Below are 27,581 nucleotides of genomic sequence, written 5' to 3'. Positions count from 1 at the left end.
GATAAAAAGCAATACATTTGGTAATGGGCTGAAGCATCTTGCACAGTACATTTTCTCTCCGTTCTCCATCCCAAAAATATTTTCCTTCTCCTACCTTGCCCTCCTCCCAAGCAGATACTTTACTTAAATTCAGATGGAGAAACAGCCTTAAATTGAAAAGTTCTCCACTTAAGCTTCTCTCTTCCTCAGTGTATATCAAAAAGAAAAATCAATGTTGACAATTCATTGTCAATAAAGCAATAATGTTCATTTAAGACCCTGAGACAATTATCGCGTTTGCTGCATTCTTAATAAGAGAGCAGAAAGAGGACAAATAGAACATGCTGTTTTAATCAAAACACTTTATTTGCAATACCAAATCCTTCTTCAAGAACGTTTAATTGTGCATTATAGCTAATCACAGCCTGAAGTTTTAAGTATGCAGATGTGGTAACCTCTGGCTGTCTAAACATATTATGGGAACACCAAGTTCCTTCAGGTCTCAAATTATCTTGATTTGAACATACAACTGCCATTCATCATTGGATCAAAAATCTAGGAATTCTCTACCTGATGTGGGAACAACTTCACAGGAACTTCAGAAATTAAAAGTTGGTGGTTTACCACCATCTGCTTAGGGTAATTAAGGACAAGCAATAAATGAGGCCCATCTTCTGTGAACATTTTAAAAATTAAAAAATATATAATCGGCTTCAGTTTTTATTTTTTAAGGACTAATGTTTTTGTTTATTTTGAATTCTTGTGGTTTTATTCATTATCCACACTCTTATCAGTGTTACTTCTGTTAAAGCAACAAGTGCAAAGGATATCCAAAGTTATGTTGGGGGAGCAAAATAATTCATTAAACTGCACCGATCTTACATAAATGGACATGAATTTTGGTGCGCAAAAACCATGGGCAGAACATCAAAATCTAATCTTCAGACTCATCCTGGATGCCTGAGGACTGTTTCATCTCAGCAAAGACAGATAAATTGTTGGGCTCAGGAAAGGAGATACAAAAGTACAGTAGAAAGATCTGATGCTACATAGAATCTCTACTGTGGAGGAGGCCAATCGGCCCATTGAGTCTGCACCAACCCTATGAAAGGGTACCTACCTAGGCCCACTCCCCTGCCTTACCCTCATAACCCCACCTAACATTCACATCTTTGGACTGTGGGAGGAAACCTGGAGGAAGCCATCACATACATGGGGAGAATGTGCAAATTCCACACAGACACCCAAGGCCAGAATTTAACCCAGGTCCCTGGCGTTGTAAGGCAGCAGTGCTTAACTACTGTGCCATCATGCCACCCAATCTATTTATCTATCTAGGCAATTTATGCATCTATCCATTCAGCCAACTCTCATCATCCCAGCTGAATGGCAGTAGCAGACATATTTTGTGGTAGAAAGACAACAATGTGAGGACTTGAAACTTGGTATCGGATTGTCACAGTGGTACGGTTTGGATCTTCAAATACATTTTTAAATCTTTAAGATGAAATCAATCATACACAAGGCTAAAAATTTGTCTTGCAGCATGTGCACATTTGGCAAGCTTAAGCATGCCAAAAAGAAATTTAAGTCAGGCAAACTATATTGCCGTTCTTTCACTGTCACGGAGTCAAAATCCTGGGACTCCCTTCCTAACAGCAGAGTGGGTGTTCCTACAACACATGGACTGCAACGGTTCAAGGCAGCTTCACCACCACCTTCTCAAGGGCAATTAGAGATGGGCAATAAATGCTAGCCGAGCCAGTGACACACACATTCCATGAACAAATAAAAAAAATTCTGCAAGAGCTGCAATCTGCTAATGAAAAATAAATGACAAACGTATTCTGAGAAAACTCTGTGCGTTACTGTTCTACTGAATCCCTCACTTTATATTTACTCACTAGTGGTTCACCTTATCATTAGTTTCACCTAAAGGCCAAACATTGTAGAAACATTTAAATGCAGATATCTGCACTAAACAGCAATTGTTTGAACCAGCATACTGAAAGTGCAAATGAATATGCACTTTAAATTATACTTCATTTGATATAATTGAACATAACCACTTAAGCAGCCCTGATTTTGGAAACCATGTTCATTCATTGTGTAGCATCACTATGTAGCATTGCTAGAGAGAGCAGTGGTGTTCTGGGAGACAGTCAACACAAATAACTTGTGTTGACTGCACAAAATGACCTCATGGAAACTTTTATAAAAAGCTCCCAATGATCAGAGATTGTTCTTGGGTCCTCCCCCAGCCACATGCTTAAGTCGTTTCTAATTGCACTCTGTAACAGGATGGCACTCAAGAACTATCATCCTCAACCATGGAACTATATAAAGAGTGTGTGTTGTTTTGTTTGCATAGCAACAAGCAGACATACATCAATGTGAACCTGACAGATACAATGCTAGTTATTTGCTTCATCATAAGATCTGAAGTCTAGAGAAATGTTGCACACTGTTCATTGGAAACAGTATAGCAGGAAGATCTTTAAAACAGTATTTTACAATTTTATGACAAGACATCATTGATTTAAAAAAAAATCTCTGCCCACTGACAATGTAAGTTTACGTATGCAGGGGACTCGAGCTGCTATCACTAAACAACGCAAGTTATTTGAACAAGATTACTTATGTCATGTGCAATTCTTACTTTTTTTCTTCTCATTTAACACTTAAGATTTCTTCTGTAGATATCTTTTGTTGAAGGTATTTTGACCTCGCTTTCTGAAGCAATATTTAGCATTTTATGAATAAAGGTTTAATGTTCAGTGCACAGAATCGTTGACAACAGGCTAGTTGATATCTTTAGACTCAGACTTGAGCTACATTATAAACCAGTTGAGTTTCTTGTATAGCATATCTAAAAGGTTAGTTTTGACTCCTTACAGTAATCTCAGGTGCAATTTACAGGGCACGTCCTATCGGAATCGGGATGAGAGAAGACTCTTCTGGGATTCCCAGCGACCTTTACACCCCGCAATATCTAACGAGACGTCGCAATGCACACTTGCAAAATTAAGTATGCAGTTCAGCTCAGTTCTGTCTACGCCAGAACTAACCAGCCCCTGGGATGTATCGGGCTTGCCGAGGAGACCCCAGCCGGGTGCCGTTTAGCTTTGGTCTCCTGAAACAGGGGCCAGGTAGAACAGCACTTGGGGGAGTGAGGGGTCTCCCAGGTGATCACAGGCCCCGGTGTGGTTGGCCTCTGGGCAGGGTGGCATCCTGGCACTGATGGCAATGCCAAGGTGGTATTTTGCCCATGCTGGGGATCGGGTCTAGGGGTGCCCTGGCTGTTTGAGGTGGGATGTGGGTGGCTTGAGGACCCCCTGACGTCCCAATCTCTTCCTCCACTGGCAAGCGGAGCTCCACAGGGCAGGAAATGGGACTGAGTGCGGCCTCAGCAGGGCGGTCCCTGCCAAAGCCTGAAAAAAAATAACAGAGTCCCATTTGATAGCAGGGTAGTGCTGGGAACGCCCCTGCTAAACCCACCCAAAACTGCCAGTTAAATCATGCCTCTCATCACAGATTGGCCTGCATCAAGTATATTGGCAATAACCTTTTGGGCAAATTTAATTCTATTAATTGATAGCTGCTACAATTTGAAAATAGATACTTCAGCTCCAAAAATACAAATGTTTAATAACAATTGCTGACTAAAAGGAATGCTACATGCCCAGCTGGTGAGCAAGGCCAAATACGTTAGAGAAAGAGTGGGCGGGAGAGATGGACAGACAAAGATAAAGAGAATGAACCATTGTGCAAAAATGACGACAAAAAAAAAAAAAAAAAAAAAAAAAATCAACCCAGGGATCATTTCACATAATTCAAACTAAATAATCCGCCAATGTTTTAACAGGATTTAGCAATTATTGGCATCAATGTAAAAAAAGAGCAAGTATGATATCCAAATGGTCCAATAATGGCTAAAATTATCAATGCTTCCAATATTATGTTTACTTAAAGCATTTGTTAAATCAGGAAACAAATCCTTTTATTAAAAAAATCTCAACAACAAAACAGTCCCTACATGAATAAACTAATTTCATTAATACATAAGCAAAGCATTCTGTAGCACAAGGAGTCTGTTACAAAGCAGCCATACCAGCTGATACTATCAAAATGTGACAATAAAACCCTTAGGCCAATCATGTTATCTGAATTCTTTAAAGTAATCATTCTGCATTATATATTTCAGAATTTATTATTTCAGTCTTATGTCTTCACTATATTAAGCAGCAATGAAAGTTCTACCACCACCAATTACATACACTGGTAAAATGGTAACAGTCCAATATGTTTTCTTACCCATCCTTGAAGAAATCCATTCCTAAAACAATACTTTCTTCTGTATCTTGTCTGCCATTGGTGGAAACTACCACCATGTATCGTGTTAGTTCCAAGTACGCACTTTCCAACCGCACAGCCTGAAATTATGTAAAAGAACATTTTATTTTTGTTCAGACATTTTAAGTCATGGTCCAACAAAGTAGAACATATCAAGTTGGGGCTGGTTTTGCTCAGTGGGCTAGACAGCTGGTTTGTGATGCAGAACAAGGCCAGCAGCGCGGGTTCAATTCCCGTACCAGCTGAGAATTCTCCCTCTGTGTATAGGCCCTGGAATGTGGCGACTAGGGGCTTTTCACAGTAACTTCATTGTAGTGTTAATGTAAGCCTACATGTGACAATAAAGATTATTTATTTATTATTTAAGTCAATTTATTACATCCTGGGGTGAACTATCCAGTTTGCCGGACTATCAATATTATTTCACACAGCCAGACTGTGTCAACAAACATAGCAACGTTTACGTCAATTTCTAACGGCAAATAAAGTGACATAGGAATGCTCGTCACCTGGCCATAAATACAAACTGCCAAATCCATTAACTGAATTGATCACTGTAACATATTAAATTAAACAACACATTCTAGTATGATTTCTGTTAAAACTGAACCTGCAGTTTTGCTCACTGACAATGATAAACAGAAGAATTCACACTCATGGGATAGCTTGGTTCACAGTTAAATGTAAAAAGTAGGGTATGCCAAACAGTCCCTTAAGCCTGCTCTGCCATTTAATGAGACCTGATAAGGATGATCATTCAACCTCACTTTCCTGCCATATTAGCAAAGCTTTAAATGCAAACACTATTCCATAAGTATTGCAAGCATGATTGGATGGAGCTTTTTTTAAGCCTGACCTGTCACAGATCACTTTGATTTCAATTTTGGTGCTGGGTCTGGGAGAACAAATATAACAGGCATAAACACAACCCTGGATTTTTTTTCTTTATACTTTCATGGAAGGTGGGTGTCGCCGGAAAGTCCAGCATTTGTTGCCCATCCTTAAATGCCCTTGAACGGAGTTGCATGCTAAACTGTTTCAGACAGTAGTTATATCAGCCACATTTCTGTGGGTCTGGAGTCAAATGTAGGCCAGACCAGGTACGGAAGTCATAAAACTGAACCAAATCGGCGACAGCAATCGAAGATAGTTGCCATGACCATCATTACTGAGACTAGCGTTATATTCCAGATTTTATTCATTCAATTTAAATTCCACCAGCTGGTCTGGTGGAAAATATTTTGAAAATGATGTGTCTTTAACCCAACCTGCAGAGCAAAACAGGGCATCCATGCAGGTAAAACAGCCTCCAAAAACTTACCATCCCATTCCTTTCCACCATGTTCAGCAGAATCTTATCAGCAAAAAACCAAAGATCATAAAAAAGATAAATTAGGCTAGGTAGAGCACTCCTTGGCTCCCACAAGGAAAATCTGCAGTCCCAGTGTTCCCCACCTCATTTCTTCTTACCCGTGAGATACTACCAAAACTATCCCCCTGCAATGTACCTCACCGCTAATGGGTGGTCTGATTTTTGCCTCTTATTTTGACTGTTTCTAGTGGTCAGATGGTGAGGGGGATGGAAATCAGGCCAGGGAGTTAAGACATTCCAGGGTTCAAAGTTACACTGCTAGTGAGGTGGTGAATCCGTACACACAATGTACCGTCACACATCCTCCATTAAAATTCTACCCAGACGTTGCTATCAATCGTAGAAGCACAGGACGTGGCAACCTAAGCACTTTATGAACACCTGCAACATCACAAGATTTATTGTAACGTGCACTTAGCTTTCCCAAGAGCAATTGTTTTCCCAAGAGCAATTGCAAAGTAAACTTCCTAAACATTCGTACAGCAACAAGTGCTATTTTTAGCTATTTATTAACAATAGCAATCTCTATACTGTATTACGTTTAAGAGAACCAGACTACTATAATTCACATTTATAAGAATGGACTCTTTGTGGAACTTGTGTAGCTGCACAGAACATCCACCTTATTTTCAACCTCTCTTTGGTCTTGCTACAAGTAATTTCTCAGCTGAGGAAGCAAGACATTTGTTTACGCAATGATTTCTGAAATTGCTAATCTTGATCTGGTTTCTGGGAGATAGAAGAAATTGATTCTCCTTCAGCCTCGTTTTCATTGATTTTCCTTCAGACTTGTAAATTTTCTTGGGTTTAAGAAAAATGTTGCATTGATATAGTACCTTTTTCAACCTTGTGAAGTCACTGTTATAACATAGCGAAATATAATAATAGACAATTTTGCGCTTAGCAAGGTCTCACAAACAGCAGTGAGCCCAATTGGCTGAATAGCCTATTTTAGTATGATTGGTTGAGGAATAAATATTTGGCAGGACATGGGCAGAACTCCGCTATTCTTCTTTAAATTCTGCATAGGTGCTTTAACTGCCCCCAAGAGGGATTGATTAAACACTACAGTCAAAAAGACATCGCCAAAAGTGCAGTGCTTATTCAGTATTAGAGTGTTTGATGAGATCATGTATTCAAATCTCAAGGTGGGGTTTGAACCTTTAGCCTGCTAACTCAGAGGCAAGAGTGCAACAACTAAAGAAACGCTGTTACCTAAAATTTTCCTCATTCCCACATCGTGTGCAAGTACTTAACCCTTGCTTAATTCTGAGGCACGGAAATGTCTAGACAATGGCACAAGATGGTAGTAAAACAGTAGAAAATTAAATAAACTGATAATTTATATGAAACATATTGAGAATTAAACTAAAGGCAAGACAAATTATGATAACTATTAATTTAACATCTCCGGTGAAAATGGGTGAATGCGTTAGAGGTCCAAATTAACTCACTACTAAACTCTTGGCGGCAAGGCACTAATTTATTACTTGTCATTAGTTTCCATTACCTTCCCTGTTATAACCAATAAAATACTTGTAACTATTATTTGCTGGAAAGGAACTATTATTTGCTGGAAAGGAGAAGTGGTTAAACCAATTCACATTTTCAGGGCACACTTTCCCTTTACAAAATTGTTATCCACTCTCCCACCACAGCTCTGCACATTTGCAGACAAGTAATAAATATGCTTTCTCTTTAAATGGCAACATTACCTAACTAGATCATAACACAATCCTGAACTTTTTACTTCAAATCTTATGCATTAATTGGTTACCCATCTTCTTGGCACAGGTATTTTTTTAAAGAGTTCAAAATATACTATACATATACTATGCAAGTTTCGCCCATCTTTCTTATACCACCTTTAGCATTCACTTCCTCAAACATTGATGCAATGTGATTGCAGTCAGTACTATCTAAAAGATGCATTGAAGCATTGAAGAATATTCCACATTTCAGTAATTAAAGCGTGTGCCAAATTTTCCATACTTAGAGAAAACTAAATGTAGTACGGACTCATCTATTCTTACACTTAGACTCAATAAATTAAATTTATTAATGTCATGCCTTATAATGAGGCCAGACCAATTTATGTTTAAGCAGATAGCAGAGTAGGGAAACTGCTTCTATTGCAAGGTACTGTCAATGCAGCTGTCACATCTAAAAGGCATCTCAAGAAACAGCTGGTAATATTGTTTGTGCCATTTCTTTGAAATCAAGGACACCCGATACAAAATATTTTCCTTCTACTGGCTAGTTCCCTAGTTCTTGGACTGGGTGGTGCTGTCAAAGGAGTCTTAATGAGTTCTTCAATGCATCTTGTGGATTGTACTTACTGTAATCACATTGCATCGATGTTGGAGGAAGTGAATGCTAAAGGTGGTATAAATATTTATGAAAAGTGGGTAATAGAGAATGTAAACTCATTTGATAGATGACCATAGTCTTGAATTCTGTATTTAAGAAATATGAAAGGACAGGGATAGAAATAGAGGAAAAAGAAATTAAAGCATTTCTAGAATTACCATACGGATACAGTTTTCCACAATATATTGCAAATTCCCTAATAAACTCATTGTACAAGAAAATATACAGAATTGAAACAGTTTTAAACAAAAATCTACACTAATCACAATAACCATTGTGTGTCTAAAATAGTAAATACATTTTGCTACATTATATTTTTTCTTGGGAGACAATCCACCCTTAACTTCAGAATGGTGTTAAAATGCTCAGGAAGGGAAGATACTAAATGTTAAACAGAAATATTATCAACCATGTAGGTCATACATGATTAACTTTTATAGGATACATTTTTTTTGAGGAGTGTGGGAAGGCAGGAAGATAAAAGTGAGTCAAGTTGTCCTCGCAGTCTTATTAGGTTTAAATAACCTTTTATGCCTTTATGGACATGGATACATCCACAAGTTGTCAGTCTGAAGCAAGTTATCTTCAATGTCCAAATAGCTAACTGTTGGTGACAAGTTTTCTACAATAGTGTACAGAATCAAATGTCAAGAATTGCATGAAATAATATTACTGTGTAGCAATGTCATTGACTGCATTTCCGAATTACTTTGCATGGCAGTAGTAGTTCCATGCAATTTAGGTCTCTGTGAATCAGGATTGCAGTGTTTGAATCATCCAGCATCCAGTTGTTGCAGTTACAGTATAAAATGTGCACTCAGAGCAACGAGTAGGAACTAAGCACAAAGCAAACCCCATTTTTACTGGGGCGACAGAATTTTGAAACAATTTATTCTAACATTCAAATATTGTCATGTGTAAGCAAGAATAAAATTAAATTTAAATAATCTTATTTCACAATAACTGTACAAGCAGCAATACAGTAAAGACAGCACTGCAGTGAACCGGTAACTGCACACAGATTTTTTAAAACAGCAGACATTGTGATTTGATATGTCCTAGGTTGACTATATTTCTGGAAGTAAACTCATTAAAAAATAAATAAATGTGCTTTTGAAACTTTGTGACAAAATTACAATCAAGTACACTTCAAGGTCTTGGGAAATCGAAATAGAAAACTACTGATATCTTCTGCCAGGGCCCATTTGTGTGCTTTGCCTCTATGAGCCTTTGGTTCTTCAATGGAAAGCATGCAAGGAGATTTATAGGGCGCGATTCTCCAAGCCCTGCGCCGGGCCAGAGAATCGCCGCAACCGCGCCACGCGATTCTCCGAGGTGCGGGGAATTGCCGCCATTTGCGCCGGCGCGTTTGACGCGGTGCCGGTTGCGGGCCGGCCGATTCTCTGGCCCAGATGGGCCGAGCAGAAAAAGCAGCATCCCACCGGCGGCGTCCACATCTGGTTGCTGCCGGCAGGAACCCTGCGCGAAGGGTTGGGGGGCGGCCTGTGGGGAAGAGAGCTCCGTTTCGGGGGGGGGGGGGGGGGGGAGAGCCTCCGATGGGTTTGGCCTGCGATCGGGGCCCACCGATCAGCGGGCCGGCCTCTCTCCCCTCTTACCCCCTACCACCCCCCGCCCCCCGGGCCTACTTTGTTGTGCGGCCGGCTCCTGAACACCCATGCCATGTTGTGTCGGGGCCAGCGCACTGAAGAAGCCCCCCCACGCATGCGTGGGTTGGCACGGCCCAATTACACATGCGTGGGTTGGCGCGGCGCCCATTTGGCGCCGGGAAGTGAGGCTGGAGCGGCATGAACCGCTCCAGCGCCGTTCTGGCCCCCTGTGGGGGCCAGAATCAGTAGTCCCTGCGCTCGTTTCTCACCATCGTGAAACACGACGGCGTTCACGGCGGCGCGAACACGGTCTCCATTTCGGAGAATCGCGCCCATAGTTTTTCCACGGTTCTGACCTCTACTGTTGAGTACCATGAGAAGCTGGGATGAGAGTGTTGAGTCACTCAAGTTGCCATCATTATATTTTAGTGTGCAAGGCAGGAATACCCAAGCTCCTGCCATTGGCTGCACATCCTCTTGTAGAAGTACTTCATGTTTCCACTCCGAAATTAAATTTGCACCACAATAATTTTGGCAAAAGTTGTATAAATCTAACAGTGTAGAACTAGTGCACATAAAATAGAGGATGATTTCTATATAGTGCTAAGAACCTGTGAACATGAAGTTAGGAAAACGCTAATTATAGGTTAGAAATAGTCGATATTTTCAAGTATTACAAGAAATCTGGCAACCAAAAATAGCAGTTCTTGGATGAGTAGCAATACCCTAACACCACGATGACTATACACTTGACTACCGCAATAAATAGCCACACTATAACAGCTGTTCGTCTCTTATTTAAAATGAAATGTGATTTACTCATCACTTTCTAGGTCCCACTTCCCAGACAATGCATCATTGTTCACTGATCATCATCAGGTGAGCTCAGTGACTATTGCCAGTATCGCTCTGGGTCAGCAGTAAGCAATATAGAAAAGATCCCCGAATTGGTACCTTTCTAATTTTCTAACTCCCAACATAGAAAGTCCCTGCTTCACACCCTTACAACTCACCATAAATTTAGTCTCAAATTTTAGTAAGAGTGAAGGGTAATGGATCAGTTGAGTTAGTGAATCAATCCAATGTTTTTGCACGCCTTCTAGTGTTAATTCAAGGTCAAAGTTGGCCTATGTCCTGCACACAGATCAGCTACTCACGCTTCAGTTGATTCAATGGTACATGGGAATGTGAAACAAGTAATTCAATTTCTGTAGGAAAATTTCTATTGATTTAGTCAAAGGCACAGTTCTGAAATGGCAGACAAATTTGCATATACATGGATTACTCACCAAACGGATGTTGTCTTCAGGTCTAAGAAGGGTAAACATAGCTTGTAGGTGCTGTTGAAGGTCACCTTGAAAGAACCACAAAAAAAATGTTTGAAGAGCTGGGTATAGGAAAGTGAAACAAATTCTATTAATTAGTCCAATTATTTGTGATACCTCACTGAATTTCAGTTACCATCATCTCTTTGATCACTGATATATACATGGCCATGTGTGTGTAACCTCCTCTGCTTAGGTGAAGTGAGGGAATAATTCAAGCAGACACGAAGATCTCATTATAAAAATTTGTCCTTCTATCGTAAATTCTTGTTCCTATTTATAACGGAAACTGACATTGTAAATTTGATAAGGTGCCACATCAAACGTTATTGTGGAAAATAAAACCTCATGGTGTAGGGGTAACATATCAACATGGATCGAAGATTAGCTAGCTGGCACAAAACAGAGAATGCATTCCGAGGTCTTTTTCGGATTTACGGGTCTGTGCTGGGACACAACCTTTTACAATTTACATTGATGACTTTGATGAGAGAGCGAAGGCAATTTGCAAATGAGACAAAGACAGCTGGAAAGTATGTTGTGAAGGGGACGGAAAGAGGTTGCAGATTGATACAGATAGGCTGAGTGAGAGCGCAAAATTCTGGCAGATGGAATATAATGTAGGAAAATATGAAGTTGTTCACTTTGGCAGGAAGAATAAAATGGCAGAGTATTAAGAGAATGACAAAAACTCAAGGTGCAGGGGGATCTAGGTGTTCTTGTGCAAGAATAACAAAACATTAGTTTGCAGCTACAGCAAGTAATTAAGGCGGCTAGTGGAATGCTGTCCTTCATTATGAAAGGAATTAAACACAAAAGGAAGAATGCTATGCTTCAGCTATACCAGGCATTGGTGAGACCACGGGCATGATTCTCCCAAAAAATGACTGAAGTGTTATTTTGGGCAAATTTGGTGGGATGTTTCCCGCTGGCCTTTTGGGCGAGATGCAGACCTGGATTCACCAACACATCGTCATTTCTTTGGGCCTTGGGGTGTTTCTTCCTGGTCGAGCCCACACAAATATTTTCAGCAATGTGGATCTGAGCTTGCAGGCGGGACCGGCTCCTCAGAGATGGTGGCCAGTGAAAGAATGCCCTGATCTCCAAGTGCGCTTGAGGGTCCCCACATCTCCCACCCACAGACAATGCCACCCGCCGCACAGACCTGGGCATTACCTACCTACCCACTCTCTTTTCCTCCCCAATGAGCACACCCCACTATGGAGTCACTGAAGGCTCCACCCACCCCCACACCTCCCCTTTCAGGACCATGAAACTCGTTCAAACACCCTTCATACCCCCTTTCAACTGGTATGGGCATGGCCTCCGTCAGCCCTGACCCTTGGCATTGCTGACCTGGCACCCCGTCACTGCCAGCCTGGCACCTGGGCAGTGCCCTCCGGCAGTGCCAACCTATGGCTCAATTATAAATCACAAGAAATTCAGTTCCCAAGATGCGGTCAAATCAAGGAAGCTCTTAAATCAGTGGCACAACCAATGATATTTGGTCACTTGAAATTTGTTCCTCACAACTGCAGGGAGTGCCACACAATATCTTTTTGGAGCCCAGAATCTAAACAGTGATTAATTATTGAAGAAATCAAACAAGGGGCTTTTATTACAAGAGGTTAACAAGTTTATTTTCATAACAAAAGGCTATTGCAGCAGTTGCAATGATCATTTATGACAATTAGGTGTTTTTTATTCTGGCTGTAGCACCCAGAAGGGAAGCAGAAAGATTCTGTTTTCAGGTGTTGTACATCAGAGAAAACAAAAGTGGTAAAATTTCACTTTTACACATTTAAGTTAGATTGATGGGTTGCAAATGCAGAAATGGACCTCACTGATTGTGAATAAATTAAAAATAACATTGAATGCCGAATTAAAGCAGGAAGTATGCAATTACAAAATAGGGAAGTAGGGGATTGCCAAAAAACACCTAATTGATCACATGCCCACAGAACACAAAGGTATGTTTCACACAACATAATCGGCTTGCCTTTATTGAGATTGTACAATGCACCCAAATAATATCAAATTACATTAGGAAATTATACTATATTAGAAACGTCATTGTTCCGACTATGTTCGTTTCTTAGCCAACAGATATTTAATAACAGAATTAAAAGCATCGCAATTGATGGTTTTGCGAACATAACACTTAAGTTTCATCGGTGCCATGATGCAAATGTTTCTTCAAGCTGTAATGTAATCTCACGGTGCACCAAATATTCCAATTCATTAACTCAATTTTAAAGAACCTGCTTTGTCAACTAAGTATAATTAAGCGCCAAAATAGGAATGGTATCCCAATTCCACATTAGGCAGAACAATTTATTTATGTAGGCCACACTTGGAATATAGTGTTCAATTCTGGTCGCCACCCTATCAGAAGGATGTAGAGGCTTTAGAGAGGGTGCAGAAGAAATTTACCAGGATGCTGCCTAGAATGGAGGGCATTAGCTATGAGGAGAGGTTGAATAAACTTGGTTTGTTTTGGAACGAAGGAGGATGAAGGGCGACCTGACAGAGGTCTACAAAATTATGAGGGGCATAGACAGAGTGGATAGTCAGAGACTTTTTCCCAGGGTAGAGGGGTCAATTGCTAGGGGGCATAGGTTTAAGGTGAGAGGGGCAAGGTTTAGAGGAGATGTACGAGGCAAGTTTTTTTAAATATACACAGAGGGTAGTGGGTGCCTGGAACTCGCTGCCGGAGGAGGTGGTGGAAGCAGGGACGATAGTGACATTTAAGGGGCATCTTGACAAATACATGAATAGGATGGGAATAAAGGGATAAGGACCCTGGAAGTGTAGAAGATTTTAGCTTAGGTGGGCAGCATGGTCAGCGCAGGCTTGGAGGGCCGAAGGGCCTGTTCCTGTGCTGGACTTTTCTTTGTTTATTTGTGTAAATGCACCCATCGGATTACAATACAAATACATTCTTTTACAAGATTGTGTGGGTAATTAATGATTAATGCTAATGTATGCCCAGAAATAGGGAATAAAATATGGGTAATAATAATCTTTAGTGTCACAAATAGGCTTACATTAACACTGGAATGAAGCCACTGTGAAAAGCCACTAGTCGCCACATTCCGGCACCTGTTTGGGTACACAGTGGGAGAACCCAGAATGTCCAATTCACCTAACAGCATGCCTTTCGGGAATAGTGGGAGCACCTGGAGGAAATCCACGCAGACTCAGGGAGAATGTGCAGACTCTGCATAGTGATCCAAGCTGGGAATCGAACCTGGGACGCTGCTGCTGGAAGCAACAGTGCTCACCACTGTGCTACCGTGCTGAATAGGAAATAAATTCCTTCCCAATATTAACCTCAGGAAATAGATACCAGCCTTGTTTACCTTGCATTCTCATTTGCTGACATGCTTCGAAATACACGAAAAAACAGGATGGAAAACTGCTAAGTGCAGTTCTCCAAGTGCTTAGGGGATTAAGTGCTTTGTTTGCAGATTCAAATAGAGACAGAGATGCTGGGCACAAGGAATACTTTATCAAATTCCCATTTGAAGCCCATATCTATGCTTCTGCATGGATTTTGTTATATTGCTCCCTTTACACTGATGCAAGGGTTATACATCAATGCAGAGCTGGCAGCATTACTCAAGGAACTAAGCGAAATAATGCTGGGAGGTATGAAGTATGAAACCTCTTCTGCAAGTCATCTCATTCCAGTTTAAATCTGCAGAGTGTACAGTACAATTCCAGTTTTACAGTCTGCCATCGTTACTTTCAACATCATTACTCATCAAAAATATTACAGTATTTTCACAGTAACTTCATTGAACCCTACTTGTGGCAATAAACGATTATTATTATCATTATTAAGGAAAGATTATTCATGATAATGCTGGGTGGGAAGAAAGGTATAGCAGAAACACTGTGCAGAATTTTCCCCCAGAACTGGCAAAGTGTCAGGTTCTGACTGAAAACGGCAGCCCAGAAATACAGCCAGGTTTACTCTCCAGATCCCAGTGTCAAAACAATAGGGGGTTGGGGAGGTGGGGGGGTGGGATTCACTCTGGAGGACGGAGCCTCTTCAAACCAGCAACCGGCTCAATGTGATCTTGTCCAGCCTATCTCTTCCCCTCAGAAATCTTGGACAGCTCGAATACTTGTACTCTTTTCAAGAGGACGCTAACCAAAAAGGGAAATGGGAATCACAGTTTCCCAAGGAGCTAACACTAAAAACTAAGATTAGAAACTAAATCTGCTAGAGAGACAGAAACTGATTGAAACATATAAAAGGGTAAAAAGCAGTCCATGCTTGACAGCAGATGGGAATTCCCATGGGGCAGTGCAGTCAGGCTGAAGACAAGAGGCTGGATCTAGAAGCTGAGAATAAGAAAATACATTGTTGCTACTGCTGTTTCTGAAGATATCTCTGGATCTACATCATTCTGTCAGAGCTGAAGAGGTTCTGCAGATGGGTGCCATTTTTGGTGATGACTGTACCTGTGGAAATTGTGTTGCTGTCCTCCGAGGATTAGGCTCGCTTGGAGAGAGGAGCTCAAATTTTTCATGAGGAAACAGAGTTTTGAAGGACTTTGTAACTGAGATTGACAACCTGTATGCTGAGCGAACTGCTGAGCCAATTTGGAAGATCTGTCTTGATTGCACCTGCCATTTAATGTACAATCAACAGCAATTTGCCTGTTAAATCATGTTTAACACGTTGATTCTGGATTTTGGAATAATGGTGGCTGTTCAAGATAATATTTACTTTTTGCTTTGTTTGACTCTTGTATATTAAAAGTTATTCTGCCTTACACTATGAAATCTTGTTGCTTCATTCTTTTGGTGAAGAACTGGATTTAACAGTCTCTACTGAGATTGCAACAATGTGAATAGAGGAAATACTCCATACCTTATTCAATACTCCACAGAGCTATAAATTAGCATTTTGGAAACAAGAAAGTAAAGGAGGAAATATATTCTGTTTGTTACTAGTGGCACATTTTTTGTTTTGACATCTTCAGCCCACAAATTGTCAGAAATACAAGTAACTGATGTGCCACCAAGTTGTGGGTACACCAGAGATGTGGTTTGTCCCACACCAAAGACCACATAAATTGACTGCGACTTGAAGGAGGAGGCATATTTTCGCCTCCCAGTGGCTACAGCGCTCATGCTCAGTTTGCGTAAAATCTTTATGCACTGGTCAGTGGGGTAGGATGTCCTGGGAAAGAATGGATTGTTCATTGAAGAGAAATTAAGTAAAAAGGGCTATATTCTCTGCAGTTTAGATGAAAGGTGGCCCTGTTCACAGCATGCTTAGAGGGCTTGGCAGGGTATCGAGAGGCTGATTTCCCTGGCTGGAGAGTCAAGAATTAAGAGAAGAAGAGGTCAGGCCTTTCGGACCAAGGGGAAGAGAAATTCTTCATGGAGGGTTGTGAATCTTCGGAATTCTCTTTCCCAGAGAACTGCAGATACACAATTGACTATAATCAAAACTGAGATTGACAACTTTTGGATTCTAAGGGAATCAAGGGTTATGAACATGTGTGAATCTTGTTACATTTTTGTTACTTTGGGCTGTGAATCTTTTGTGTGTATTTTTTATGAGCACCTGTAGGCGAAGGGTTAATTTTAGATGTGTGACTCAAGCTGCTGCCTGTGTGATTGAAGTTAAATCAGGGTGACATTGTGACAGGGATTGATGGTGTGAGCAGACAATGAATAGCAAAAAGGAAATCGGGACAGATGTCGCGAATGATGTTACCAGTTGTGATGGAAGGATTGGTTTAGAATATATCAATGGACTTGAGCTATAATTTAATGATGATACTGCTAATTAAGTGTGTCAAATGGTTAGATAGAAAAAAAGGTTATGATGGGCTGTTTAAGTGTAAAACACCGATAAATGAGGTAATATCAAAACATGATGGCAACATCATGGCACAGCAAGGTCCATGGCTGCAGAGAATAAAAAAGAGACGAGATTTATAATAATATCTTTATTAGTTTCACATGTAGGCTTACATTAATGCTGCAATGAAGTTACTGTGAAAATCCCCTAGTCGCCACACTACGGCGCCTGTTTGGGCACACAGAGGGAGAATTCCGAATGTCCAGTTCACCCAGCGAGCACGTCTTTCGGGACTTGTGGGAGGAAACTGGAGCACCCGGAGGAAAACCATGCAGACACAGGGAAAATGTGCAGACTCTGCATAGACAGTGACCCAAGCCGGGAATCGAACCCGGGTCCCTGGAGCTGTGAAGCAACAGTGCTAACCACTGTGCTACCGTGCCACCTATTGCACGGATTAAGAAATACGAAGTGTTGGTGCCTTTAGTATGGTGGAAAGCAAGAGTCAATCGAATGACATGGTTAATTGCCTTAGTTTGTTAAGGATAACGGGTTTAGTAATTTGTCCTGATACCATTGTATCAAGTGTCTCACTGTCCAAAATGTACTAGTCTCTAATCCTCTTACAACAGGACAGGAAAATGGAGTTTATGCAGAAGATCAGCCATGATCTTATTGAATGCGGATCTACTGTTTCTATTTATTATATTGTCCAGGTTAAAATCAAAACATTTGTAAGAATCCTGCATGCTTTACAATTGAATAAGCTGTTGTTGAAATCAGATGCAATATGCAATGGATGGCAAAATAATAGAGAAGATGCAGACTTCTACTGTAAATGGAGGTACGGTGGTAGTGCTAAAAGCACATTTCTGCACTGTAAATTACAGCATAGGAATTGACCGGAATTTGACACAAAGTCATCAAAATTCTTTCAAAGAAATATTCTTGAGCAATTCTAGTGTTGTTTTCCACTGTGATCAAGTCAGATAAGAAATCTTGCAAAATTATCAAGACTTGCATCAGGTTAGTTCTACACTTGTTCTCACCCTGACCCCATACTTAGAACACAAATACAAGCTGACTTCCCTTTTCAGTTTCATCAGTTTCAAGAAATACAGCTGTTCCAGCACTCATTCCAGTAACACTAGCTCCCCATGCTGAAAGCGTTAAATGCATGCGCCCAAGTATTGTCAAGAATTAATTAGGCTCCACGCCTAGTTAAATTTTGATCTGAACAGACATAGAAGACTCAGCAGCAACGACTCAGAGAATGCTGGGGAAACATCTGTGCAAGTATGGAACAGTGCTAATCCAGACTGGGTGGTACGGAACAGTGCAAACTAGCAATTCACTGTACTATAAATTTAGCCACTCATTCATTCAGATCACTTTACAGATACAACAAAATGAAACATCCTATGTTTATTTCAATTAAAAAAACCTTTGCACCAATGCCTTGCATCAAGGGAAAAATACAGGTTGAGCATCCCTTATTCAAAATGCTCAAGGCTGAGTGTTTCCGATTCAGAAATTTTTAGAATTTTGGAATACCTGCTATAGGTATAGTTGTGAAACGTCGCATAGCTAGCGAATATCGGGTGAACATAATGTTTTTTTTTTACGAGAAACATGATTTTGGCGCTCAAAGTGCCGATTTCAGGGTTTTTCGGGGGTCTCAACCTGCAAGGTGTGAACATCAAAAAAAGGGCAAAAAATGAAGCCATTACATCAACTTTGCTACAATTCCACCCCAAAAGTTAAATGATTCCCATTTTTAGGGCACTTACCTGCATGTTTATTGCGCCGGTGATTGATTCTGGGTGCGACTGAGCCATTTCCTCGAGGCAAGAATAGGGCAGCGCCCTTTACAGTCAAGAAGCTCTCACTTATGCTGTGAAAATGGAAAAAAGATTCACTGTAGTAAAATGAAAATATGAACATCAGAGCAACTGATTCAACAGTGTTAGAATAAACCATTGGTACAAGTGCGAAAATAAAAGCAAAATACTGCAGATGCTGGAATCGGAAACAAAATCAGAACATGCTGGTAAAATTCAGTGGAAATGGCAGCATCTCTGGAGAGAGAAACAGAGTTAATGTTCAAAGAGTCATGCGGACTGAAAACGTTAACTATTTCCTCTCTCCACAGGCACTGCCAGATCTGCTGAGTTTTTCCAGTATTTTCAATCTTTGTAGTGACACAAGTAGCAATTTCTAATGGATGAAGGTCACACTAGCTGGGTACAAGTTCATACGAAGTACAAGATAGGACTTCTCTACTTCTAACTGCACACTTGGTAAACTATGCATGTCTCTTTCATTAACAAAAAAGCCATGCAAACAAGTCACCTTAGGGAATGTAAAAAGTGGGAAGTAAAGGACCTTTAGGAAACTGTTGTGGCTCACAGACTAAATTAAGTTAACTCCAAAGGTTAATTTTAGATTTACTGTCACGTGTACTGAGGTACAGTGAAAAGTATTGTTCTGCGTAATGTCCAGGCAGATCGCTCCACACATGAATACATAGGACATTATACATAAAGATCGACATTGGGTGCAGCATACAGAATATAGTGCTACAACTGTAGAAAAGGTGCGTAGAAAGATCAGTTCAGTTCAAAAGAGGGCCATTCAGGAGTCTGGTAACAGTGGGGAAGAAGCTGCTTTTCATGGAATCCCTAGAGCATAGAAGGATGCCATTCAGCCGATCGAGTCGATTGAATCTATTGGTGTTCTCTAACTTTTGCATCTTCTGCCCGATAGAAGAGGTTTGAAGACAGAATAACCCAGGTTGGAGGAGTTTTTAAATATGCTGCCTGCTTTCCCAAGTCAATGGATGAGAGGTGGGCTCACGTAATGGACTGGGCTGTGTCCACGATTCTCTGTAGTTTCTTATGATCTTGGGCTGAGCAGTTACCATACCAAGCTGTGATGCAGCCCTACGGGATGCTTTCTATTCCCAAACAATGGCAAAGATGATCAGAAAAGAATAAAGAGGTAAGTCATGACTTCAAATACAATGTGTATGAGATTCATGTACCTTTGGTACACCTGACAGTGCACAGTATTGTACAGTATGTATTTGTAAAGCATATACAGATTGGAGAGGAGATAAAAAGGTGTTCAAGTTGAACTCTGATAGTCTAAACATGGCTAATGGTACAACTCTGTGAGAACATCTGCAGTATGTCAGTATGGCTGCAGAGTAGATCACTTGCCTGAAAGCTACTAGCTTTTCCCTCCGACACTGTGAAAGCAATAAAATAACCTGAAAATTCAATGAGCAAAGGACATTTTGTAATAGTAATTGTTATTAAGGCATCGCCGCACTCTCTTAAAGTCTAGTCAGTTCTGGTCAATATCAGTAATCAGGATCTGGATAATTAATGTACACCAGCATGAATATAGCGAGAATCAAGTGTTTCTTGCTCCATTCAAAACAGAGCTCCAGACTTCCCACAAACTTGGGAATGCAGTAATCCCAGGTTGCATATAAACCAGGACAATTCTTTTGCGGTATTGCTCTGTTAAATCCAGAACAAATTTTCCTTGCAGTGTTTAGATGCACACTAAGCTTTCACGGAAGGTGTCACATCTTCCAAAAGCTGGAAGAGTGAACGCGGGAACGTCAAAAACAAAACGCCTATATTTTGAAATTTCAAACAGGTTATTTTAAGAAGAGGACAGAAGGAAACATTGTCATAGCAAGTGCCCTGCAAGCTATTTGTATACAAAAGGTAAGCACAATTATATGAATGATAAAATTACATTAAATGTTGTATGAAATGTATTGATTGCAACATGTTAACGTTTGAGCAAAAGTTAATTGAAATCCTGAAACAATACTAAAAATGGTCTAACTAGAAAAGTGGTGGTTCCCAGGTTGGCAGGATTAGAAAACAATTCGAGAGATAACGGTTTCAGACTGTTCTTGAGGTGAACCCACCCCACCCTTTCCACATATCAATCGAGACTCCCAGTTACAGTAGATAAGACAGATCCTCTTCAGAGATCAACCAATTCCCACATTTATTCTACAAAATTTCGACATAAATGAGGAATTCAATAGATCCTCATTTCCCAACAGAAAATGAATCAGCTCCCAGATCGTTGAAGCACTCAGGATATGAGGTTTCAACAAAATTCATATGAAAGTTAAGATTTTAGTGGGCAAATAATGCAATATTGCCATCTCTTCACATTTGAAATGGCGACCTGCAACTTTGACCACAAACCACAGTTGTAAGCTTTGATGTCACCAAGATTTCACTTCCGTACAATTCTGCAAACTGATGAGATTCTTATAAACATGCCGTTTCAAAAGAACTTGTGTTCGGAAATAAATTGCAACAGATTGACAAATCGCAAACTTTCATTCAGCCTCTTAAGGAGATCAAATTTTGAACAGCATTAGAAGAAAATTTAATTTAAGGATTAACCCAGTACAAAGAAACTATCATCCCTGCACACAATCCTCTATATGTGTCGCCAGCACCTTTGATAGTTTTGCATCCACATTTAACAATGAAATTGGGCGATACAATCCTGGTCAGGGTCCACCAGTCCAGCCCCGGGGCCTTCCCCGACTGCATTGACCCTTCACAATCCATTACCTCCCTCAGCCCCATTACCGCCCCCAACCCCTGCACCTTCCCCTCCTCAACTGTCAGCAACTGCAGCCCAGCCAGGAACCGCCTCATAGCCTCATCCAATCCACCACCGGAGGCTACGAGCTAGTCTTCTTCGCTCACCGCAGAATCTTCTCCTTGTTCAAGTAACAGTGCAGCCACAACACGATCATCCTCGGTGGCTCACCTGCTTTCAGTTTTCTTCTCAGTGACCTGTGAGCTCGATTCACCTCAGGTCATCAGTCGAAGCCCACCAACTTCTCAAACATCCTTGCCACATATTGTGTGGCCTGCGTTCCCTTGATCCCTTCAGGCAGCCCCACAATCCGGCGATTCTGCCTCCTCGAGCGATTCTCCAAGTCGTCCATCGTTTCTCTTAGCTTCTTCTGGCCCTCTGCCACCGGCACCATTTTCCACCCCCAATGAGCCAACTGATCCTTATGGTCAGTCACAGACTCCTCAATCTTCTGGAGCAACACATGTTGTGCCTCCAGCCTTTGCTCCACTCTTTCAATGGCTGCCCAGATTGGCTTGGTCACCCTGGCCAGGTCCTCGGAGGCCTCCTTTCTCTGCTGCTCAAATGTAGCCGTCAAGAACTCCACCAACTATTCCATGAACCACTGTGCGGACAACAGCTTTACAGAGCTCTCCGTCATCTTTCCCTCTGTCGCACTTCGCGATCTCTCCTGGATTCGCTGTTGCCCCTTATTTGGTGCACTCGTCATTTGATAGGCTTTAAGACATGCCCTACTGAAGGAGAATTCATAGCTCTCTCTGGTTAAACATTTTCCACCGGCACACCTCCTCCCACAACGGGCGAAAAGAGCCAAAACAATTCCACCTCGAGCAGGAGCCACCTAATGTGTGACCACTTACTCTATGGCTGGCACAGGGAGCCCGAATTTTTATTTTTTGATATCTGGGGTGAGATTCTCCGACCCCCCCGCCGGGTCGGAGAATCGCCGGGGGCTGGCGTGAATCCCGTCTCCGGCACCGGAGATTCGGTGGGGGCGGGAATCGCGCCGCGCCGGTTGGCGGACCCCCCCCCCGCGTGATTCTCCGGCCCGGATGGGCCGAAGTCCCGCCGCTAAAATGCCTGGCCCGCCGGCATAAATTAAACCACCTACCTTACCGGCGGGACAAGGCGGCGTGGGCGGCTCCGGGGTCCTGGGGGGGGGGGGGGGGGGGGGCGCGGGGAGATCTGGCCCCGGGGGTGCCCCCACGGTGGCCTGGCCCGCGATCGGGGCCCACCGATCCGCGGGCGGGCCTGTGCCGTGGGGGCACTCTCCACCATGGCGGAGGCGGAAGAGACTCCCGCCACTGCGCATGCGTGGGAAGCTGTCAGCGGCCGCTGACGCTCCCTCGCATGCGCCGCCCGGAGATGTCATTTCCGCGCCAGCTGGCGGGGCACCAAAGGCCTTTTCCGCCAGCTGGCGGGGCGGAAATTCGTCCGGCGCCGACCTAGCCCCTTGAGGTTGGGGCTCGGCCCCCAAAGATGCGGAGCATTCCGCACCTTTGGGGCGGCGCGATGCCCGTCTGATTCACGCCGTTTTGGGCGCCAGTCGGCGGACATCGCGCCGTTTCTGGAGAATTTCGCCCCTGAAGTAGAACCATCTGCACCTCTGGCCGAATATGTTTAAGAGGCTTGAAACTTGTGCATGCTCAAAATATTGCCACAGTTAAAGGTTACTTCTCTTCAATGGTGAACTCGACAACAACATCCATTAAGTACTGAAGTCACCAGATTTCCATTCTCTTATTTTGTGTACTAATAAATGCTTGCTGATCTTACATCTAACTGACTGAATGCTAATTTAGTATTGCCACCTTGTTAAAAATTGCTCCCTAGAGGGAGCCTTTACCTTTAGAGGAAATAAGAAATTTGCGGAACAGCTATTCAATCAGTTAAAATTTTAAACATGTCAATTAGATCAGTGTTTTTCCAAACTTGTTTTCCCCATCAGGACCCATTTTTGCCAACCAACTGACCTTCGTGGCCCTTGCCACATTCGCTTACCTTTAATGCGAAAGGGGGAGTATGTTTGGTCCTCTCAATCTCTTTCCAATCAGGTTCACAGGGAGAAGAGGGCAATGCGCATTTCAGGTGCAGAGTTTCACTAGCTCCTTTGTGCTATCTTCACCTCTGAGAGAACTGAAAATCTAACCTCGCACAGGTCGGTCATTGTGAAGGGCAATAGCAACAAAATGCTTGTTTTACTCAGCAGTGGATACACCTGGGAGAGGCTACTCCAGAACGCTGTCAGCCTGATAGATTTTTGGCATGTGTTTTTAATGTGTTGTCTCAGTCAGGTACAGCAGCTTAGTCTTTTCATTTGCAGTCAGCTGCAAATTAATAACTGACTGGGGTCTCAATCTCAAAAAGGAATCTTTCACCTACCACTTCTCTTTCAAAATCTGAAACTTCTCATTTGCCAGTTCTTCCCTTCAGATAACGCACATGGGCTCTGCATTCTTATTTACATTGGCAGAATTCACAAAAAAAAACCTCAAGAAATCATCTTTATACTGCTTTGCTCCAGAGTAAGTTTCCTTTTTGTAGGTTGTTCACCAGAGGCCCTGAGCTCTTTACAGCGCACTCCTCTGTCCTGCCCTGGACTCTCCTAAGCAGCCCTCTCCAGCAGATTCAGATGCAATATCCTGGCCAACAGATACACTGCCTGTGTGTCTCTGGTCATCTCTTCCTTGGAGCAAAATGGTCCATCTTCACAGTCCTCTTGCCTTGCTTACTAGCAACTAGAAAATGGAAGAAGCTCTCCTCTGTGATTTGGGGCCAAAAGCACATATGCATAGGGTGCTTGACGTCAAGTGTATGTGCAGGGCGTGTGACCTGCTCACTGCTACCACTTATGGTCAGAAGACTGCACACAGCCTCATTTTGTTCTCATTTAAAAGCCAGTGGCAGTCGCCATTCTCAATTTAAATTCTGGTTGCGGCCATTGGGAACGTCTCCCATGATCTCTGGCCTCTGTGGGAATGCCGTGACAAATCGCTCTGCAATCCGCACTTTGAAAAACCCTGAATTAGATCACACCTCAACCATATAAACCAAATTTACGCCACATGTCTTCCTGTTTTAGCTATTTAAAACTAGCTATTTTTAGCCATTTAAAACTATTCTGCTGACCTGACATGTACGCCTTGCAAGGTCAATATATTTTTCCTGACATGTCATACCCAAAACTAAATTCAGTACTCTGGACTAGGTCTGGTGAAGGCCCTGTACAACTCAAACCTTACTTCCGTGTTTTCTTTTCAAACTCACTTCAAGTGAAGGACTATATTCCAGTAGCATTTTCCACCTTGAGGATGGGAATTCTTGGAGACCGTTGCTCCTCTACAGCTCCTTACCTCTTCCATTAATGAAGAGAGCTCGCTCTGCTTTCTTCACACTGATTATACTGTAAAAGGTCTGGTGTCTCAGAAGTGCAATATAAAATAATTAGGCGATGCTTGGTATCTTCCATGTTGAGGAGTCAATAGACAGAAATGTCCAAGTGGTATAAAGAAATGTTATAATGACTGAAGACGCATGGATCATTCTTTTTCTACTTTAGAATGCTACTGACTCCAAGTATCAAAATATTTTTTTTAATGAAATAGATTGAATAGGAAATAATCAATATCGGATGTTCATCTGAATTTATAAACACCAGTGGGTATACAAAAGTGGGTCAATCTGGAATGTTTAATATTTATTTTTCTATTGTGTAAGACAATATTCCAAAGCACACTCATTGTGGAGTGGACCAGAGGAGAAGGAACAAGGTGGCAGGGTGGAGGGCAGTGGGAAACATACTGGTAAAATAATTCTTGGCAATCTGCAAGAAGGGGCTAATTATATGCCCAAATTGATAAACTATAACATCCCAGTCTTGTTATGAATTGCTATAGAGTAGTCATGTTAAGACAATGAATTTATTCTTCCCCACACCCAGTGCTCCATAGTTAGGATCAATGTTCTCATCACAATGGATATTTTCCGAGCTATATTATAGCTCATTTACCTTGTGCTCCTTCAAAATTAAATAGCATGTTCCAAAATTGGATTGGAACTGGGATAATATATGTACCATTACATATTTGTTCCTGCTGTGGCCAATTAATGGGAAATTATTACACCAAAACGTTGGCTTCAATTTCCCAGTGAGTCGAGATTTTATTTAGGCTTTTTGGTAGACATCATATAGCAAATATTTATTTGTTTTAATGGCAAAGGTCCACATTATGCATAAGTTTGGAATAAACTCTTTGTACTCCTGCTCAAGAATGCTGCCTTCTTCCAAACCTAGAAGGAAAAATTAAGCGCACATTACTTGTATTAACGGTCACGCTGCAAATTCAACACAAATGCATAGTTATAGAATGAAATGATTCATTCATTTTGGATCAATCTTTGCTGTAGAAAGAAAACAACGACTAGCTACACACAGACTTTATTGCATCTTTCAGTCATGCTTTCAGGCAAATTAAGGAGGCATCTGCCACTCCTTATATCACTCTCTCAATCACTCTCTCAATCACCGAAGATTGTGGGCGCGTTTCTCCCAGCCCCGCGCCGGGCCGGAGAATCGCTGCAACCGCGCCGCCGCGCGATTCTCCGAGGTGCGGAGAATCGCCGCCATATGCCCCAGCGCGTTTGGCACGGTTCCGGTCGCGGGCCGCTGTCCGTGGCCGGACCGCCGATTTTCCGGCCCGAATGGGCCGAGTGGAAACGACAGAGTCCTGCCGCCGTGTTCACCCCTGGTTGCTGCTGGCAGGAACTCCGCGCGAAGGGTCGGGGGGCGGCCTGTGGGGTGGGGAAAAGCGCTCCTTCACCGAGGGGGGGGGGGGGGCCTCCGATGGGTTCTGGACCGCGATCGGGGCCCACCGATCGGCGGGCCAGCCTCTCCCCCCATGGGCCTACTATGTTGTGCGGCCGGCCCAATAACCCCTACGCCATGTTGCGTCGGGGCCGGCGCGCTGAAGACGTCCCCCACGCATGCGCAGATTGGCGTGGCGCCCATTTGGCACCGGGGAGGCTGGAGCGGCGTGAACCTCTCCAGCGCCGTGCTGGCCCCCTATGGGGGCCAGAATCGATAGTCTCCGTGCCCGTTTTGCGCCGTCGCGTCCACGACGGTACGAACACTTAGTCTCCATTTCGGAGAATCGCGCCCTATAGTCTACCAAATTACAGTACTTAGCAAAAAGACATGGACAATATTCTTAAAGGAAAATGAATTGACTCGATCTGCAACAACTTGTAAAAAGGGTTTCCCTTCCTTTTCAATGCTGTAAATTTACCATTATAACACTAACTCCAATGGAACCATTCTGTTGTTGAAGCTGTGCATATCACAACTCTATTGGTCAAAAGAAAAGTTTCATAACGTTTGTGTAGAATCTCTCAAAAAGAATGAAGACACCTTTCAAAAGACCCCATTAACATTATCGATCAAATAAAGCCACAAAGATTACTCGGTTGTCACTCGAAGGATTACGTGCATACTTACTTTCATATCGTTAAACCCATTTGTCCAATTTGCCTGGACAAATGCTTTCATGTGTCAACTTTTTTTTATTTTAAAAAATACATTTAGAGTACCCAATTCATTTTTTCCAATTAAGGGGCAATTTAGCGTGGCCAATCCACCTACCCTGCACATCTTTAGGTTGTGGGGGCGAAACCCACGCAAACACGGGGAGAATGTGCAAACTCCACACGGACAGTTACCCAGAGCCGGGATCGAACCTGGGACCTCGGCGCCGTTAGGCAGCAGTGCTAGCCACTGCGCCACCATGCTGCCCTTTCATGTTTCTAAATGGCCATGACTATATACTGGCCAGCTGCCTTTCATTCCATCATAACAAAATAGAATTTTGACCTATAATGTTCAGAAATGTGTTGGCATCATGCCAAATTAATTTCTGTAATACTTTGTGCTTCAGATCAGTGGCAGAATGATGCCACAATCAATACCAAAATGTAAAAACATTAGGAATAAAAAAAACTGTCATGGGAGCCTTTATTCACCAAATATTTTTGGTATGCCTCAAAAATTGAAGGAAAATATTTACTATATACCAAAATATTCCAAAACGTTGCACATACATAGACAA

General features: G+C 42.2%; 1 protein-coding gene across 4 annotated transcripts in view; it reads right to left on the bottom strand.

The window, feature by feature from the left end:
• The window catches only part of LOC140386851 (protein phosphatase Slingshot homolog 2-like), a 202,651-nt gene that overhangs the window by 44,821 nt on the left and 130,249 nt on the right, over positions 1-27,581 (bottom strand). For all 4 annotated transcript variants that reach the window (XM_072469620.1, XM_072469621.1, XM_072469618.1 and 1 more), the window contains 3 exons: positions 18,624-18,727; positions 10,971-11,035; positions 4,294-4,412 (listed from right to left, as the gene is read on the bottom strand). In XM_072469620.1, the coding sequence (XP_072325721.1) occupies positions 4,294-4,412; positions 10,971-11,035; positions 18,624-18,727 (288 nt within the window). The remainder of the gene's footprint in view (positions 1-4,293; positions 4,413-10,970; positions 11,036-18,623; positions 18,728-27,581) is intronic.

The sequence above is a fragment of the Scyliorhinus torazame genome, chromosome 12, assembly GCF_047496885.1.
Source record: "Scyliorhinus torazame isolate Kashiwa2021f chromosome 12, sScyTor2.1, whole genome shotgun sequence".
NCBI classification, from domain to species: Eukaryota; Metazoa; Chordata; class Chondrichthyes; order Carcharhiniformes; family Scyliorhinidae; genus Scyliorhinus; species Scyliorhinus torazame.
The sequence above is the reverse complement of the archived record's forward strand: the minus strand, read 5'-3'. Positions and strand labels throughout refer to the sequence as shown.